The 18874-nt window shown below is 43.3% G+C and overlaps 1 protein-coding gene across 6 annotated transcripts in view; it reads left to right on the top strand.

Annotated features, from left to right (window-relative positions):
- WDR27 (WD repeat domain 27) overlaps positions 1–18512 on the top strand; it is a 188780-nt gene extending 170268 nt beyond the window's left edge. For 5 of the 6 annotated variants that reach the window (XM_073337962.2, XM_073337963.2, XM_073337961.2 and 2 more), the window contains one exon: positions 9589–12617. In XM_073337962.2, coding sequence (XP_073194063.1) covers positions 9589–9636 — 48 coding nt within the window. In that variant the 3' untranslated portion in view covers positions 9637–12617. Of the gene's footprint in view, positions 1–9588; positions 12618–13544; positions 13700–17594 lie in introns of those variants that run through there. The other variant, XR_012158137.2, reaches the window with a different exon arrangement.
- Positions 18513–18874: the final 362 nt, after the last annotated feature.

Raw genomic sequence — 18874 nt, 5'->3', positions numbered from 1 at the left:
AGACCCAAAAATCGGGACTCTCCTTATAAAATCAGGACATCTGATCACCCTACTTGCCACACATGCACCTCATGTTCAGCACTCTCTGGCAGATCTGTGTTGGTTAGTTTTCCCCCCAGGCACTCACCAAATCTGAACTCAGGTAATTACTGTCACAGTTGCCTGCTGAACTTTGGGGCCCCTCTTTTGAGTAGGGAAGTCCCAGGATGCACAAATTTGCACCAAAACCCTGTACCTGCGCCCAGCAATGAGACTGTGGAACCCAGAAGATTACCAATGGAGTCTTGCAAGACTGGGTGATGCCATGAGCCTGGGTAATATGGGGGAGTGGGAATGCAGAAGAGGCTATGGGGGTGGTGGCATTGGAAGAAAGGAAATGAACAGGCATTAGTGGTCATGGTGATGGGAAGTGAGAGAATTTGAATAGGTCTTGTGACGGGGCAAGGCCAGATGGCTGTAGAAAAGCAGTGGGAAATAGATATATTAGCTCCAGGCTAAACAAATCCCTGGTACCAGGATAAGTGAAATGGCAGCTGCTCCAGGTCAAGTAAGACACCTGGGGCCAATTAAGAACTTTCCAGAAGGCAGGGAGAACACTAGGTTGATTGGGACACCTGAAGCCAATCAGGGGCTGGCTGAAACTAGTTAAAAGCCTCCCAGTCAGTCAGGTGGGTGGGCATGTCAGGAGCCATGGGAGGAAGTTGCGCTGTTGGAGAGACTGAGTAGTACACACCATGTCAGGCACAAGGAAGGAGGCCCTGAGGTAAGGGTGAAGTGGAGCTTGAGGAAGTGAGGGCTGCTGTGGGAGAAGTAGCCCAGGGAATTTCACGTGTTATGTTTCTAAAAGGTCAGCTACCATAGCTGATACTATTAGGGTCCCTGGGCTGGAGCCCAGAGTAGAGGGTGGGCCCGGGCTCCCCCCCGCCCCTTTGCCCCCTGATTAATCACTGAGACTGGGAGACAACAGAGACTGTGCAAGGGAGGATAACTTCTCCTCACCTCTGTCGCTGGCTTATGATGAAAATGGCTCAATAGACTGTGCTGCTTGTCTCTAGAGAGAGAAGGGTTACATGGTGGGTCACAGTGAGCCTCTCAGGCTGGCGAAATCCGCCAGGAAACGCGGGACCCATGGAGGCAAGGACAGAGCTTTGTCACAGTCTGGATAAGCATCCAGTCTTTCCTATACGTCCCCAAGCGAAACCTCTGCTGCACCAATTGAAGTTCTCTCCTCTCATTAATCACATACTACTGATTAGAGACAAGGTGGGTGAGGTAATATCCTTTTACTGGACCAACTTCTGTTGATTAGAGAGACAAGCTTTGGAGCTTACACAGAGCTCTTCTTCAGGTCTGGGAAACTAATTCAAAGTGTCACTGTTATATACAAGGTTTGAACAGATTGGTTAGCATATGTAGTTAACACATACAAAGGACCATTCAAGGTGAAGTGGCCCATTAACATGCCTCCAGTCATGGGCAGAGGGAGAAAAGTAGCTGGGGGAGGAGGGAAGTGTTGTTAGTGGTTTACCGATTATTGTAATAAGCCATAAATCCAGTGTCTCTATTCAGTCCATGATTTTGAGTGTCTAGCAAAGATATGAATTTAAGTTCCCAGGCTTGTCTTTTGAAAGTTTTGTGCAGGTTTCCTTTGAGAATGAGGACTGAAAAGTCAGATACAGAGTGATCGCTTTGTGAAAAGTGTTCGCTCACACGTGATAAGGTGTTTTGGTCTTTTATCTTTGTCTTTGTCTTTCCTGTGTGAGTTCATTCATTCATTACTTGAGATCAACGGATCACCGATAACGAGATCCTTCAGAGAACTGGTCTACAGTCTATGTGGACTATGCAAGACGTTTTCAGGCTTCGCTGGTTGGGACATGAGCGCATGTCTCAAGATTGTCTGCCAAAGGCAGTGCTCTGTGGCCAACTTAAGAACTGCCTGCAATGCAGAGGAAGGCCAAAGCTCTGATATAGCGACAAGGTCAAGCAAGGCCTCAAGAAATTCAGCAATCCCACTGAAAACTGGGAAAATCCTGCCCACAATCACTCAGTTTGGAGAAGCCAGGTTAAGGCTGGTGCAGTCACCATGCAGAGCCATCAGAGAGCCCAGGCTGAGGCCCACAGGTGAGCCAGGAAGCAGAGTATGCTCCAACCTGTCTGGCAGATGGGCCTGTAGCCACTGTGGGAAGGTTTGCCACTCATACATCGGGCTCTTTTCCCATACCATTGGTAAGCACCACTGATGGACCGACTTTGTCACATCTCCTTTCATCTGTCAAGATGTTGGACAGCCAATGATCATTCGAGAGTGTCGGATTTGTCTACTTTCACCCACATAGTTGCTACTGGGACATTTAGAGCACTGGATAAGGTACACCACATGTTGCAATAGGCATGTGTAGGACCTAGGGATCTTGAAAGGTGTTATGGGGGGTGCATTGGTGTATGAAACAATTTTTGTAGTGGGGCTGCTGAAAGCCATTGATCAAAACTGAACCCTGGAGATGGTGGAAACCACTTTAAGCCAGGGGAGTGGCAGCACCCCTAGTTCTAGCACCCCTGGGGCAGTTTTGATCATTGTAGCAATGGAGATATGTCTGCAGCCCCTGCCAGAACAACAGATGCAAAACCAGTCATCTCGCTATACCAGCTGAGTTTACATCATATCAAAGGACATTGCACATTTGAGTTGCAAGGTTACCTACATTTCACATAAATTTGATATCACCTCACTTTTATTGTTGAAAAACATTTGCATAATCCTGAAACTGAAGTGTTAGTTATTTACACTAAAGGTATGAATCACACATCATGTTAAGTTTTGTGTGTGTGTGGATTGTGCCCCTCATTTGGGTCTGTCACACTTTGTGAGCCTTAACGAGCTGAGAAATACGCCTCTGAATCTTTCCAGACACCTTCAGTTTTTCAGTCCTTATCTTGCTGCTTTTCTTCCTGTTAGTGCTTCCATTGCTACTTTTTTGTTCTGCTCTTTGTTACTGTTACATTTCCGTGCTGACTGCACATGCAGGAATAATGGGAAGTACTCTTTGATCCTCTGTCTACTGTGAGATTTTTGCTAAAGTAGTTTAAGTGTACCTAGAAACTACACACTGGTATACATTTGAAGAAGTTTTGTCCACAGAACATTGATTCATTTGCTTGAATGTTTTGTTCAAAATTTGAATGGATTCTAAATATACTTGAGCACGTTCTCTCATCCCTAATTTTAATAGCTGCCAGTGTCTGGATTCAGAACTATCCAAGGAGCTGTGGCTTGAACACTCAGTAGCCTCCATGATCTATATTAGTACAAACTGCAGTTAACTGTACCAAAATTTAATGAGGTGTTCTATTAATTAAAATGTAGGTATATGCCGAAAAAAGTAACATTCTATCAAAATGTCATCCTGGGCCCCTCTGTCTTTCCGTGATTTCCACAACAAATGTACTCATTTCACAGATACCTTTTTTTTTTAACTTCTAGCTGTGTAATCTCGTCATAGAGTCTGAAAGTCAAGCTGGGCTCTTTCTGACACACACATGGATCTTCAATGAACCTGCAGTTTTATCTTAATTACAAATCCATTGATAGAATCCAGGACACACACTTGGAGCTGGATTTTCTGCCTATCGTATGCTTTCAGCAATAAAAAAGTAGCAAAACTATATATTAATCAGTAAAGTCAACAGAGTAGAGTCTCAATACTCACAGATAGTAGGTCTTTTAAGTAAGGTGTCATTTTTAATATACTGTGTTTTCAGAGTAGAATGATACTTTATGATTTCACTAGGTGACGTTAGGGTAAAATTTGACTTAGGATAAATTTTTCAAAAGTGTTTAAGTGACTTAGGCTACTAAGTCCCATTTTCATGAGACCTATTGACTTCTAATTAGACTTAGGCTCCTGTATCATTTAGATGCTTTTGAAAATTTAACCTTAATCCTAGTACTGTAATACTGGCCAACTTTATAGGAGATTTGATAGAGTATTTTGTATAACTTTTAAAACAATAATTTCTGTGCACCAGCCTGGAAGCAGGAAATGGTGAAAATCTGACAAGAAATCATTCTTTTGTGATTTCTGGAACAATGTCTAGCTCAGTAAGTAGCTGGGCACTACAATGAGGATACCATATAGAATTACCTGAAACAGACAAGAAAACATTGCAGACTCAAGAGGCTTGGATGAGTTACAATTAATCATGTGGACTTCTGATTGCCTACCTGAACTGAACCTCCAAACATGCAGTGGTTTCCTCATTCACTGCTCTTAAAAGGTGCTGTATGGACAGACTTGGATACTGAAATCGTCCATTTATCAACAGTCCTGGGAGGACAGACAGAAAGCAGCTATGCAACACTGACATAAATTGTGTCCCAGATACCCCAGTGGTGCTTGGGGTCCGTGAAGCTGCAGAGCCCTACAAGAGCCACAGTGCGCAGTGTCATATTGTAAGAATTTCCCCTTCCTCTGCCACTGATTGGCCTATGGAAGGAAAGGGTGGAGGAGAAGCAACTGGGAGTGTCAAAAGGGAAAGCAGAGGATCATCAGGAGTCAGGCAAGGATGCCAAGCACCTATCTTCTCTGCAAGAAGCTCCTTTGGCAGCCACTGGCTTCTTTTAAAGCTTCCTGCCCACCTAAACTGTCTTCCCACTAAGAAAAGGAGTACTTGTGGCACCTTAGAGACTAACCAATTTATTTGAGCAGAGCATCCAATGAAGTGAGCTGTAGCTCACGAAAGCTCATGCTCAAATAAATTGGTTAGTCTCTAAGGTGCCACAAGTACTCCTTTTCTTTTTGCGAATACAGACTAACACGGCTGCTACTCTGAAACCTGTCTTCCCACTGCACCTCCTAAAACCAGTGGTGGCTCTAGGAACAGCCATACACCGCAGTACATGTGAAGAGGCAACTATCCACCCAGGGGAGAAGCAGAAGTTGGAGGAAGCCTTTTTTTAATCTCCCGCCAACATAAGTGGGTTGAGAAACGAAGGGACCATTAAGGAGAGGGCAGAGCCATCAAGGACTTGGGAATGGTAGTGGTAAAGAGAAGAGGCAGTGTTGTTAGAGGTATGCGGGGACAGGCAAAATGGGTTAGGATGGGAATTTCTGAAGCGTGATGAAAAGAGTAGAGCATGGAAAGAGGGGATGTCTGTGTTGTGTAGGAAGGGGCACATTACATTTAGTGCCTGGGGACATATAAACAGCATTACATCCCTGAATGCAAGCTTCCCCCAAGCACCTCTAATGTGCTTCAGTTCTGATCTGGATACACCACCTTCAAGTACAAGAGGCAGTTCCGGGTTCACAATGGCACCATGGAGCCGGGCCCATGCTCAGAAGGGGCCCTGGCCTGCTCTGCTTGCACTGTGCCCTGAGACCCCACCAGCCCGCAGGCTCCCAACACTTGCTCCTCTCGGCCTGCCCGCCAGCTGGCCAAGGGCTCCTCTTCACCTCCTAGCCCCACCCTCCGGCTCCTCTCTGCTCCCTGGCCAGACCCCAGTGCACCTCTGGCTCTTGACAGTCTCTGCTTCCCATCACCTGTGGGGCCTCACCTGTCTCCCTGGAGCTGAGCCGCCTGGGACTGGTGCAGAAGCATGGTCAGTCTCGACCAGTTGTGCGGGGCGGGGGGGAGTAGTGTGGGGGGCTCGGCTGGGCCCCTCCAGGCAAGTGGGTCCTGAGGGAGCCCATCTGGGACAGGCCCTGGCCTGGCTGATCACACCACTCCCAAAGGGCGGGAGCAATTCCACACCCCGGGACCAGCCCTCGCTGCAGCTGGCGGCTCAGCCTGCCAGACACAGTCGCCTCCGAGAGGCCGGTGAGTGCAGGTGGGAGGCAGGGTGTGGAGGAGGGTCGGGGGCTGGGCAGGGGTGGTGTTGGCCAGGGCACTGTGCATTTGTGGGAGGATCTGGGGTGTGTGTGATGGGCACAGTGGGTCCGGGGGGGGCGGGTCTCTGGTCTTAGGGAATTGGAGGGGGAGGGTGTTCCAGTGTTGGGCGGGGGTATGTGTGGCATGGCATGGCTTGCCCCTGAGGGGAAGGGGTATGCTGGCAGCACAGGGCCAGGCAGGCCACTGTGCGTCTGGCAACTGCTGGTTTGTAAATAGTGCCCTCGCACTGGGCTGGGCGGAGCAGGGCCGTCCCTGCCATACCATGTCCCTGGCCAGCCCCTCGCTCTGGGGACTGACCCCCCTACCCACACCCGTGCCATGCTCCATTGCCCCTTGGGGGCCCACAAATATGTTTGGCACCAAGCCCACAAAAGGTTAATCCGGCCCTGACAGGAAGAGTTCAGTCTCCATACCCATTCCATCCTTGGCCTGTCTGCTGAGACTGCCAATGTGGTTGCCAATTGTGAATTGGGACTTTGTCTACACTGGTAACTGGAGTGAGGCTACCAAACTCAATGTATATAGGCTGCAGTAAAGAGGACAGGTGGTAACATCTTTTGCTCTCTTCCAACGTGGATTGGATTCAAACTAGTGAGCAGTGTCTCCAGATCCCCTTTCCAGTTCTTGTGTCAGCCAGTCCCTGCCTACCAGTTGTGCTAATGTACACCAGCTGAGTGGAAATGCCATTTAAATGCCAGTTTTGAGGTAGTTTGCGTAAATTAATTCTCTTATGAGAATAAACCAGATCTCAATCAAACGTGACTCATGAATACAGACTCCTGATCTCGCTCCAACCCTGTACATTCTTTTTCCAGCCCTGTACAAATCTTCTTTCAGCTGCTGGCTCAAACTTGGCAGCTTTGTAGTAAATAGTGTTGCATTTTTAGTCATTGTTTATGAAACTATAAGGATTACATGGTGTGGGAGGTCAGGGAGGTGGGAAGGGGAGTGCACACATGGAAAAATAATTTTCTTGTTGACATTTGGAAATGCCTGCAGAAGCTTAGACCAGCAATACTTTTTTTTATCTAACCTGCACAAAATTAAGCCTCACTGGGGAATTTGGAGAACTAGTCTCTAATTCTTTTAAGATCATTCACGTGCTGGGATGAAATTCTCTGTCACTGGCTTGTCATATCCTTCAGCAATGGAATGTAAAACTGGAAAACAGCTCAGTTGCATGGCAGACTCAGCCTAAAGGACTTTTTTTCCCAGCCCTGTGTTTGCAAATAAACCATTTTGCTGCATAAGTAAACATCAGTGTTGATTGAAAGAAACTGTTGGAATTTCAAAATCTTTTTACTCTCAAAAGCTCTGTGGTTTTTGTCAATGAAAATAGAGGAGGTTTATAGAAAGAGTGTCAACTCTTTGAAACTGATCAATCCTTCCAGTTTAGGTATACCCTGCAAAATTATTCTAAAACTGTATTATGATGTTTCTTGTTTATTGCCTTTGAATAATTCAATATCAAGCTCAGTCAGTTTGACATTTTTGTGTAGCTGCTGGCCTTGAAAGTGAAACTGGTCTCTTTCTGGTTCATACATCATCACCAGCAATAAGAATTCTTCAGTTAGATTCTATTCTACTGAATGGTTAACTTAATCCTATCTCAAACACCTGGAGCTAAGTTGGTTCTGCAGTGCTGACAAGAGTAAATTATAATAATAGCATATTGTGTTATTGTCCTACATCATATAGCACTATACTATTATCACATTCATTACCATAGTACCTAAGAGCCCCAGTTATGGCACATAAGGAGCAGGACACCATTGTGCTAGGCACTGGACAAAGAACACAAAACAAAAAGATACTCCCTGCCCCAAAGAGCATATAATCTAAGTGTAAAACAAGAAATAACAGATGACTACAGACAGATGGAGAACAGTGAGACATATTGGTCAATGCCATAGGCAGTAAGAAAAGGAGGACTTGTGGCACCTTAGAGACTAACACATTTATTTGAGCATGAGCTTTCGTGAGCTACAGCTCACTTCATCGGATGCATGAAAGCTTATGCTCAAATAAGTTGGTTAGTCTCTAAGGTGCCACAAGTCCTCCTGTTCTTTTTGAGGATACAGACTAACACGGCTGCTACTCTGAAACCTGCCATAGGCAGTGGTATGCATTATGTGTATTAAAAAAATCATGAGATCTCTGCCCTGAGGATTTTACAATTTATATTCAACATATTACAACATGGGAGGGTAAGAGGATATGTGGGAGGAAGAGGGCTAGAACGAACAGATAGTTTATATTACTTGTCATCGTTCCAACATTCAGATACAGAAGTAGAGAGGGAACCAATGGAGACATTCAGAAGGCTGTTGGAGTGACAGGTAAAGCATATGATTTTAGAAGCAACATGCTGCATAGGTTTAAATGGTGTGGTGTGTTTTGAGGTTGCAGCAGTGAAGATGACAGCAGATTAGGGCAGTAGGCATGGAGACAAGGGAAGATTTTGGCCATGTTATATAGGAAGACATAATAAGATTGAGCAATAGACAGTAAGAAAGAGAAGGAGAGATTGAGGTCAAAGGACAACAAAGATGTGAACCAGGATGACAAGAATAGTGAAATTATTGATAATGGTTGAAGAGGAAGAGAGAAGTGAGGATTTCCAGAGATGTTTTATGTTCGCCGTGTTTGGTTTGACATTTCATGGAGATGCAATAGAGAGTAGGTCATAGATGAGGAAACTAACAGAAGAAGGCATGGGTGTAGAATAGATAAGGGAGTCTTTAGTGTAGAGGTGGTGGTTGAAATCATGATAGCGGAAAAGGATGCTGAAGAACAGGGAGAAGAGAAGACAACCAAAGTTAGAGCCTTGAGCCATGTCACTTGTCCAACCATAAGACAATAGTGACCTTGGTGAGAGCAATCTTGATGGATTGCTTAGAGCACAAGCTACAGTGCAGATTATAGACTATTAGATTTTTGTTATTCAAATCAGCAGATATGACTCTGGATACACACCCGGTGTAGATCTCTTGAATACCAGGTGCCATTTGTACATCACTTTTCTGACCACAGCTGCGTTTCAAGGTTCTGTTTATGCAATTGTAGAATGTGCCGTGTACTCTGGTTTTATTACCAAGGAGAGGATGATAGTGAGGAATAAATATATATAAATATAGAGCTCTTAAATGCACATCTGTTAAAGTATCTTTTCTGTAAAAAAAAAAAAAAAAAGTTTGTTCCTTTTTTAGTGTTCTTTCACCTAGAGGAAATCTTTATACTGCATTTAACACCAGTGAAAATTAGTTCATGTGCAAAACGTTCATTTGTACCTTTATTAATACTGAGTGCTTTCCTTTGTCATTTGTTACAGCTTTTTCATTCACTCACCACTTTTAGTATTTCACAGCCACACCCCCTACCTGTTTGATTTTTCTGCATGGTTTAACTATATATAATTTGGTTTTCCAACTGTTCATGTGGTAACTGATTTTGCACCAAACTTGAAAATAGCCAATTGGGAAAAAATCCAAATAAAAATGGAATTTTCAGACTAGCTTGGATTAATTAAACCTGTATCTTAAACTGTTTTAAAAATGAATTCTGGACCTCTAGCTATTGGAGTAGCTTAAATACTTCCTAAATTTATTTAATTCATGTCACTGCTCATCTAAGCAAACTTCACTCACTGAAAAGAACTCCATTGAAACCATGTGTTCTTTTCTTTTTGAACTACAGCTCACCACAGCCACCTTGGATGGCAAACTCCAGTTGTTTCTACCTTGATGCTTGCCAGCCTGTGGAACACTGGCCCTGGTGCTCTGGAAATAACAGCTTGCTGAGAGAAAGGAGATTGGCAACTGTGCAAGCCGCAAAATACTCCGTTTTAAACTACAGTTTTTCAGATGATTTTTACCTTCTGTAAGTTCATCAAACTGTGCTCACAACTTTATTACTCTGTAGAAATAATGTCACTTACATTGGAAAAATAAGGAAAAGATACAGAGTGGTACAATTGTACTCATTCAGGCCCCAGTACAGCAAAGGCTTAAGGATTGATGTCAATGGGGTACTCAGATGCTTAAAGTTAGTCCCTTATCTGTAGATTGGTGACACGGTTAAAAGAGAAAGTGATCCAGTTTTAAAGCTAAAATATAAAATATAAAAGCTGCCTATAACTAAAGACTTGAAATGGTCTTAAAAAAAGAGTGAGTTCCCCATTCTTCATGAAATGATATTAGGAGTCATGTTGGTCCCTTATATATATGTATGCAACTCCCATGAGGTTAATGGAAGTAATTTGGGTATAGCAGAATTTGGTCCTCATTACTGAGACAATCTGATTCACATCCATTTAATTGCATTCTGTTATCCCTTGTATAGCATTCTGTTAAGTTGTTAGGGGTGGGGAAAAGACTTCTATTTTAAAGGTTTTGTCTTAACAAAGCTAACTTGATATTTTAGTTTGGTAATTTACTTATGTTTACTTTTATTGTGACAGTCGGGGTATGCCCCATTTCTAGAAATAGAACATTTGAAAAGTATTGAAGTAGAAAATTAGTTCTGGGAGAAAGCTTTTGGGGTTGTTTTTTTGTTTTGGTTTGGCTTGTTTTTTTTTACAATTTCTAGCTATCTTTGCCCTAATCTTTGAAAATTGTGATGTTGGATATTGTTTTGAATAATAAACTGGTGTTCGAATCATTCATCATCTCTGTCTGTTTAAAAATGGGGAACATCTAAGACTGCGGGCCTATGTTTATCTGAGCTGTGTGATGCTGAGAAAACTTTACCCTTTTATATGGATTGTGGTGTCAAGCCAACCAAACTTATCAGGACAAAGGATCATTCAGGCTTATAAAACTCCTTTACTCTTGTCAGCTCACTTGTCTTTAGCTGGCCAATTACATACAGCTGAACTTGCCTCTCAGACCTTTTCCTACCTTTTCATTAGGGGCCACAAGGGAAAAAACTTGGGATTTCTACACTGCCTACACAGATTAATAAAACTCAGCAATATAACAGATGCACCCTTTTACAGGGATCTTTTTCAGTACCGTAAGAGAATTGAATTAAAAAAGTGGATGACACCCCCTTGGTGTTATGCACGAAGCTTATGTTCATTTAGTATAAGAAGGTTGATGTTTTAATTACACAAAAGTCTAGATTCATTTAAGGTTTCTAGAATCCATTAATTCTGTGCTCTTGCATATAAGCTTTAGCGGCTTCTTGCAGAGCTAAGCCATACACTTACTGTAGGCTAGATTCTGACACCCTTACTCTCTCAAGTAGTCTTACTGAAGTCAACAGGACTGCTTGTGGAATAAAGTGCTATTCATCATGATTTAGAGTATCGAATTGGGCCCTATGTTATCTCACATTATAAATGCAATAGTATATTGTAGGCTGCTGGACCTGATCACCAGCCTAGGACAAACAATTGGCCAAGCCCAATTCCATTTGTATCCCTTTCCTTGGGGCTCAGTTTGTTCTTCAACACACAAATACAAGGAAACGTGGAACAATAACAAGAAGCAACAGTCCTGTTCTTGACAGAAATTGTGGGTCCCTCTGGTAGCTTAAGGGGCTTGTCCTCTGCCAGCTTGTCCTCTTGCAGCCTTCTGCTGTAGCCACAGGAGAATATACTCTCAGCTCTCTCTGGAGCTAGGGACCTCACTTATATCTGCCAGCTGGGAATCAAACCCAATCACTAGATACTTTCCATCTGGGCTGGCTGATTCCCAGCACCTAGCTTCTCTCTAGAACAGTGCTGGCTGATCCCTGGATCTCCTGGCCCTAAAAGTGACAGACAGCCCTGTTATATACGTAACGATGTGTACAGTGGGCTTGGTTCGTTCCAGGGTCTACCAAAGATGACATTAACCGAGGTTCTAGCTGTGGAAACTCCAGGAGGGGATGAAATTCCATTGGCACAAAGGAGCTACAATCTCCCCTCTACTGGAGGAGCCATAGCTTGCCCATACAGCTCAGAAGGTTGGTGCTTCTATTTAGGAAGAGTACATGGTAAGGGCAGGCAAGGAGTGCTCTAATTCGGTGGCTTCTGGATGTGGAACTTCTTCAGAGTTTTCTGTTGCTACTTAAAACTGACTCACGTAGCAAATACTGTTAGGGTTGTCTTCTTCATTACCTAGAATAAATCTCCCTGTTGTGCAAGGATTCTCAATGGCACAGAGCCTTCCTGCACTAACTTTTCTGAATCCAGCATAGAACAGATAAAAGGGTTACCAAAATTTTTCAATATAGGCAAAGCAATTATTTTTCCCTTGCCTTGTTCTCAGAAATGGTTGAACTAATTTGGCTGAATTCCTCAGCCTGAGGCAGGCATCCAGCATGCAAAATTTCAGCCCACACAGTTAAAGTTTGGTAAATTTATAAACACCTGAAAACAAGGCCTTTATAATAGGATGTGTCAGTCAACCTTAATAATGGGCAGCACTGGCAAACTATCCCACAAGTGGGAATATGCAGAGGACATGCAAAGGAGAAATGAAGATTACTTACTTGTAACTGGAGTTCTTTGTTGGGGACTCTGCATACTCACGCTCCCTGCCCTCCTTACCTGCTCCTTGTGGAGTCCTAATTCTGTAGTTTGGTAGGTTTCAGAGTACTAACTGTATTAGTCTGTATTGTATGGCAACTTCCAACTTATCTGTATGTGTATATATATCTTCTTACTGTATGTTCCATTCTATGCATCCAATGAAGTGGGCTGTAGCCCACAAAAACTTATGCTCTAATAAATTAATCTCTAAGGTGCCATTAGTACTCCTGTTCTTTTTGTAGTTTGGTAATCCACTTTAGCGGTTGAAAGGACCTGTGCCAACTCCCCTTCTATGGCAATGCCCCTTGAGCATGCTCAAGCACTGTGGCAGGTAGGAAGGAGAGGGGTAAGGTGCTCCTAAGGGGCACTACTACTAGAAGGTTCCACAGTTCTGCTGCACCCAGTTGGCACATTCCATGGGTGTGAGTATGCAGAGTCCATCTCAAAGAACTCCAGTTACAAGCAAGTTCCGCTGAATGCCACAGAGGTCCTCTGTTGTTCAGCATCTTTTACATATTTTGGTCTTGGTCTTGCAATTGGATCCACATGGGCAGACCCTTCTTCCTGAATGGCTGTCCAAGTGCACATGATTGTGCACATGATTTGGAACTAATTCTGATCCTACTTACACCATTAGTTCAGTGGAATTGCACCTATGTATATGAGCTCAGAAACAAGTCATTAGGTTTCAATCCTGTTCCTGTTGAATTCAGGGGGCGATTGATATAATGACAGCTGCGTGGGCCCTGAATATCATTATAATATGTTCCATATAACTGATGTCTTAAACCAAGAAAGACACACACAAGGCCACATGACAGCCTGGCATTTGTTCTTCATAAAAAATAACAGTGCTCCTCTTATGCTGTCCTTTGGCTATAACAACAAGTAGGGAGCCAAAGGGAAAGTGCACAGCTATAGTTAGTCTACTTACAGTAATATTGCCAACTATACATTACAGGATCTTTCTTTTCACCCTCTGATAAGAATGCCTGATTTTTAAATATGGCGACTTTCATGTTCTGGTGTGGTTTTGTAGTAAAATAAAATATTTTAAAAGGATTATTCTGGATCCTCTAAATATTAATAGTTATAATTTTTTGTTCTTTACGTTTTACTTTATACTTTTTTTTAGTTCTTCCAAGCACATGGGGACCTGATGGTTTGTCTCTTGACTCCAGTGCCAAATGTCATGGCCACCATCTTTCCAGTTGAGGAGGATTAGGTGCAATTCCTTTTGGAGGACATCAGTCTTGCACCTCAACTGGCTGGAGGAATTGCTGTGAAATAGTAATAGTCTATTATTTATTATTTGCATTACCATAGCACCTAGATGCCATAATCATGGACCAGAACTCTACTGTGGTACTGTAAAAACAGAACAAAAAGATGTTCCCGGCCCCAGAGAGATTACAGTCTAAGTATAGGACGGTCCACAACAGATGGACCCAGACAGACCAATGGGTCAGTAAAAGGTAACAATGAGACAATATTGGTTAGCAAAAGAGGCAGTGGTCTCAGCACACCAACACCTTAACCATTGTCTGGTGTTTTGTAGGCGTCACAGAAAAGAAGAGTTTTAAGAATATAAGAACAGCCATACTTGGTCAGACCAAAGGTCCATCTAGCCCAGTATCCTGTCTTCCGACAGTGGCCAGTGCCAGGTGTTTCAGAGGGAATGAACAAAACAGGTAATCATCAAGTGATCCATTCCCTGTCACCCATTCCCAGCTTTTGGCAAACAGAGGCTAGGGACATCTCAAAGGGATTTGAAGGATGATAATGCTGTAGTCTTTATGGACTACAGCACAGATGTGGTTCAATGATTCTTCAAAGGACAATAAGAGATCTAATATTGGTCATGTGCTCTTTTTTTTTTGGTCAGGTGACCCATGGGTACTCCTACAACAGGGATTACACCTAGGGAGTTATGTATTACAACAAAGTGTCATGCCAACTGCTGCACATCAGTGTTAAATCACTAAATATTCGACATGAATATCTTGTATTTACTAGAAACAGATATTTCAGTCAGCAAGGTGAAGTTTAACTGTAGGTCATTTTTGCAGGTTTGCCTCATTTTTCATGCAAGTCATTTGTTGCTAAGGAGAAGATGCTTAACCCCACACCTGCACTTACTTGGCAGTGGGGGAAGGCAGGGGTGGTGGTCGGTTATTGGTTGTTTTAAGGAATACACTGCTGCTCTGAATGAGAGGTTGCTGTGAGACCATCAGATAATCTGGAGTATTTTGGTAAGATGATGGTTCAGAAGAATGGAGCAGCTCAGTCCCATGCTGACTTGACACATGGGCCATGTCTTCACTGCCAAAAAAGGTGGGGTTTTTTACAGTGGGATAATGAACATGCATTAGTTATTTCACTGTAAAATCCTAGTGATTCTGTAGTTTTTACCTCTGTGTAGTTAGAAATAGTGTTTCCATAGGCAAGGGGTATAGTATTGACCTTGCCTAGCTACATCACGGTAAAAGCTAATAGCAAGTTGTCCCCACTAGGGCTTTGCTAACACACGTTAGTTATCCTGCTGTAAAAAAACCCACCACCACCTGTTCTGGGCAGTGAAAACATGGCCTTGGGAACAAATCCTGTTTGCCTGACTCAGCTGCTAACTGCAGTGAGGCTCTGCACATGAGAAAAACAACTAGGATTTGGCCCTTAAACTGGACACATTAGTTAGCATCCAGCAGTTAATCTCAGGTCAGTTTGGCACCCGTGTGACGCTGTCAAGGCTGATTCCCCACAATGGCACTTCGAGTGCAGATGATAGGGGCCCGCAAGGATTCTAAAAATTAGTACTGGCCACTCTAGGCTTGTATTAAGCTCCCAAAGTTACAGCTTCTCTCTGACTTTGGATGGGTAGATTCTGCCACCACTCAATGCAAAACCCCTTGGAAACCAGGAAGGCACACCTGGGAATTCCTTCTTGTGGGGTACCCTCAAGCCATTTCACCCCCCCTCTCTCCCCGGGGAAGAGCTGAGAAAGGAAACAAAGGAAATTAGCTGTTTCCCCTAGCTAATTAAACAACATATGCCCAAACCTCTTAGGACTCCAAAAATCCAATTCTGTTCTTAAAAAAGGTAAATTTTATTAAAAACAAAAAGAAAGAAAATACATCTGTAATTTAGGCTTTTGCTAGATTTAAAAAAACCACTTACAAAAATTAATCATCAAGAATACCCTTCTTGAGGTCCAGCTTAAAGGTTACAAGCAAAATAAAAAGCATTTGGGGTTAGCACAGAGGAGTCCACAAGCCAATAAGAAATAAACAGAAATAAACCTAATCGTGCCTTTCTAGACATTTTCTAGTTTATGAGTAGCTTTTAGGTATGATCTGATGATTCCTTCACCCACTTCCCTGGTCCTTCTCGCATGAACAGAGAGCAACAATACCCGAAGTCCAAAGGTGCAAACAATTCGATGTTTATTGGGGTGAACTTCCAGCAAGCATGATTCCAGTTTCCTTCCTTAGTATCCTCCTTCCCAGCTCTGACACCACAGAGCCTTACACCTGTGTCCCTGTTCCCATTCCTACCCTTAGCCAAACATGATTCCAATTTTCTTACCCCCATTCCCTGTTTCCATCTCCCTTACCCCCATGCCCACGCCCATGCCCACCCCCACCCACTCACTTCCTCATTGACTACAGATTATATAGTAAAACTTGAGTTCTGCTTAGCTATACCTTAACCAATCATTTTCCTGAAATTTAACTAACCAATTCTAACATATTGTAACATGATTATGTAACCAATTATATCCCACCACCTTAATTAGTTTACACCCAGCAAAATTAATTATACAGCAGACAGGAACAATCACAGAACCAGACAGAGATTATACAGACAAACAACAGCAAAGTGGGAACTATAATGACAAGACAATACAGAAGTGAGGGTTTCACATCCCAGCTATTGATAAGTGAGTTCTTGCCAGACAGGATGCTATCAAACTAAGTTTCCTTTTACATTTTCTAGGCACTTCCCTTTCTCTGGAGGTGATAGGAATACAATCCTGTCCTGATAGTGCCTAACAGCCCAATAGCACCTTATTTCAATGTGACTAGTTTGGGATGTGAGGAGGTGACCGGTTGCTTCCCAGCTTATGGCTGCCTCTGCTGCTTAGCTAAAGGCCTGAGCCTAAGAACAGGACCACAAACTGTCACAGTAAGAGAAGGCCCTTACACCGGCAGACAGTGATTTCTTAAAGTATAGGCCTTTACAGACAGGCCTGAATATCTATATCCTAACAATACCTGACAAAAAGCTTGTTACAGCATAGTCCCAGCCCTGTCTCTGCTCTGTCCCCTCGCTCCGAAGAACCACAACACACAGGCAAAGTGACGTTTTTTCCCAATTTTAAAAAGTTCTAGCTGTCCCATTGGCTCTTTTGGTCAGGTGCCCATTCCTTTCCTTTTACCTGTGGACTTTTTAACCCTTTACAGGCAAAGCAAGTAGAGAACAGCTACTAAGAGGGATTTTCTAGCTAACTGGCTGGCTGGGTGTCCATAAAAGGGAGCTACCTCCTTCCTTCATTTATGATAAGAGTTATTCCTGCTTTACACTAGTATTAGTGACGAAAATCAGATCCCTGATATTTTTCAAATGCCAGCTAATCCAGCTGCCCCAACAGCACAGTTTGTGCTGTGTTTATTCACTCTCATGGGATTTGCCGTTTACAGAATGGATGAGGAAGAAATAGATTTCTGTTTTCTTCTCAGAGGTGGCATTTTCTCTGTTGCTGGATATTTGTGAGCCTTCCATTAAACGGTAACAACATTCTACCACAAAGGCAGGCAATTCCAGCAGAGCTGCTTCCAGGCTCCCAATTGCTCTTTCTCTCATTAGCCATAGCAAATGTGGAGAGCTAGCAATATTCTTCCAAATATTTCCCAGAACAGTTGAATTAATAGAAGAAAAGAATTACCACAATTCGTCAAGAACACAGAAAATGCTTCATTCTTCTACTTGTGCGTTTCTGAAGTGAACATTGCTTCCATTGTTTCAGACTGCAGAGGAGCCATTTAATAACAATAAAAATGAAGTGTGAGGGTGAACCTGATTTTGCTGTGTCTTGTATTATTTTTAAAACAATGCAGGATTTCCATGTTCTGAACATTATTAGCCTTCAGTTGTTGTTAATTCAACTATTTTCTTCTTTGTCAATCAGGCTCTTGCACGGAAAAATATGTGCCGGGTCAACCTGATTCCATACAGCCATGATTGAACTTAATGGGATTTTTGCCTGCCCCCTATGCTGCTCAGACTGGGCAAAGCTGGAGGCTTTCCACACAAAATGCCAACATCGTATATTGGGCAAAAAGTGGAACAACTTAATTTGTAACACAGATGTTTACGGTTGCTCTGGTCTACAGACTACTGGGGTCTTTGTCTGCAGCCGGCCTCCTATGATTTTCAGACACGTCACCAGAATGCCGCAAGATGTTCTGGCGAATGCTGTTCTCTGGGTGGCTTGTAACATCTGGGATAAAATTCCACCTACCAAGGGTTGGAGGCAGCTCAGAGGCAGACCCCCGTACTACATGGATACATTAAATCTGTTCTGACATTGGACTTTCAGTCTGTTAAGCCCTTGTGGCTGCACAGGACCAGACCAGATGGTGAACAATTGCTACAGCCAACCGTTCGGCTAAACATTGAAGAAGAGGAAGAAGTATAAGGCTCAAGCAATCTGAACCCAGTTCTGCACTTAAGTGGAAGACTCTCCCATGAGGCCAAAGCCATGTTGTCTATTCTGTTTTTTTAGTCACAATGAGGTGAAGAGGGGAAAATGGATTAAATATGGCCCCAGGCATAGGGTTAGCTAGTGGATTGGTTCAACACTTTCCATTCATTTCTGGGTCTGCAAGCCCCTCCCAGAGCCTGCTTATAACTAGAGCTGCAAAAAGTAAAGGTGCTTAATAATATGGTTGAAATCCATGAGATGCAGAGAGCTGCCAAAATATTTTGATTGAATGCTTTTTGCTTTCGCAGGGCAGCACCTGCCCCTTAACGTGCCATTTAAGCTCTCCTTTTGGAAGACAAAAATTCTTGCATGAAGCTTCCACTTCCACAATGCTCAGAGGTGTCTCATTTCACGAGTGTGTGGGCCTAGCTTGGACTCACAGGCAGCTACCAGTTGCTGGGCAGAAACTGTTGACTCCTGGCTATGTTTGTTGCTTGGCTGACCTAAAAAGCCACATCCCATGGGAGGATGTTGGTGTCAGGTGGTAATGGCTCTAGAAAGGCGCTGAAAGTATTCTTGGCATAACTCCAAAACCTTTTAGATAGAGTTACTCTGGAGGAAGTTTAGCCCAGTCCTCCACAACTGTAGATAAAAAGGCAAACTGGGAAAAGGAAATAGCTGCACAAACTAATGAAATCTACTCCAGCATTGGTGATTTTATGCTACGAAAGTGCAGTCAGAAAAAAATTGAGGTCCCCCCACAG

This window comes from Lepidochelys kempii, chromosome 3 (assembly GCF_965140285.1).
Source record: "Lepidochelys kempii isolate rLepKem1 chromosome 3, rLepKem1.hap1, whole genome shotgun sequence".
NCBI lineage: Eukaryota > Metazoa > Chordata > Testudines > Cheloniidae > Lepidochelys > Lepidochelys kempii.
This window is presented reverse-complemented; position numbering and strand designations above follow the sequence as displayed.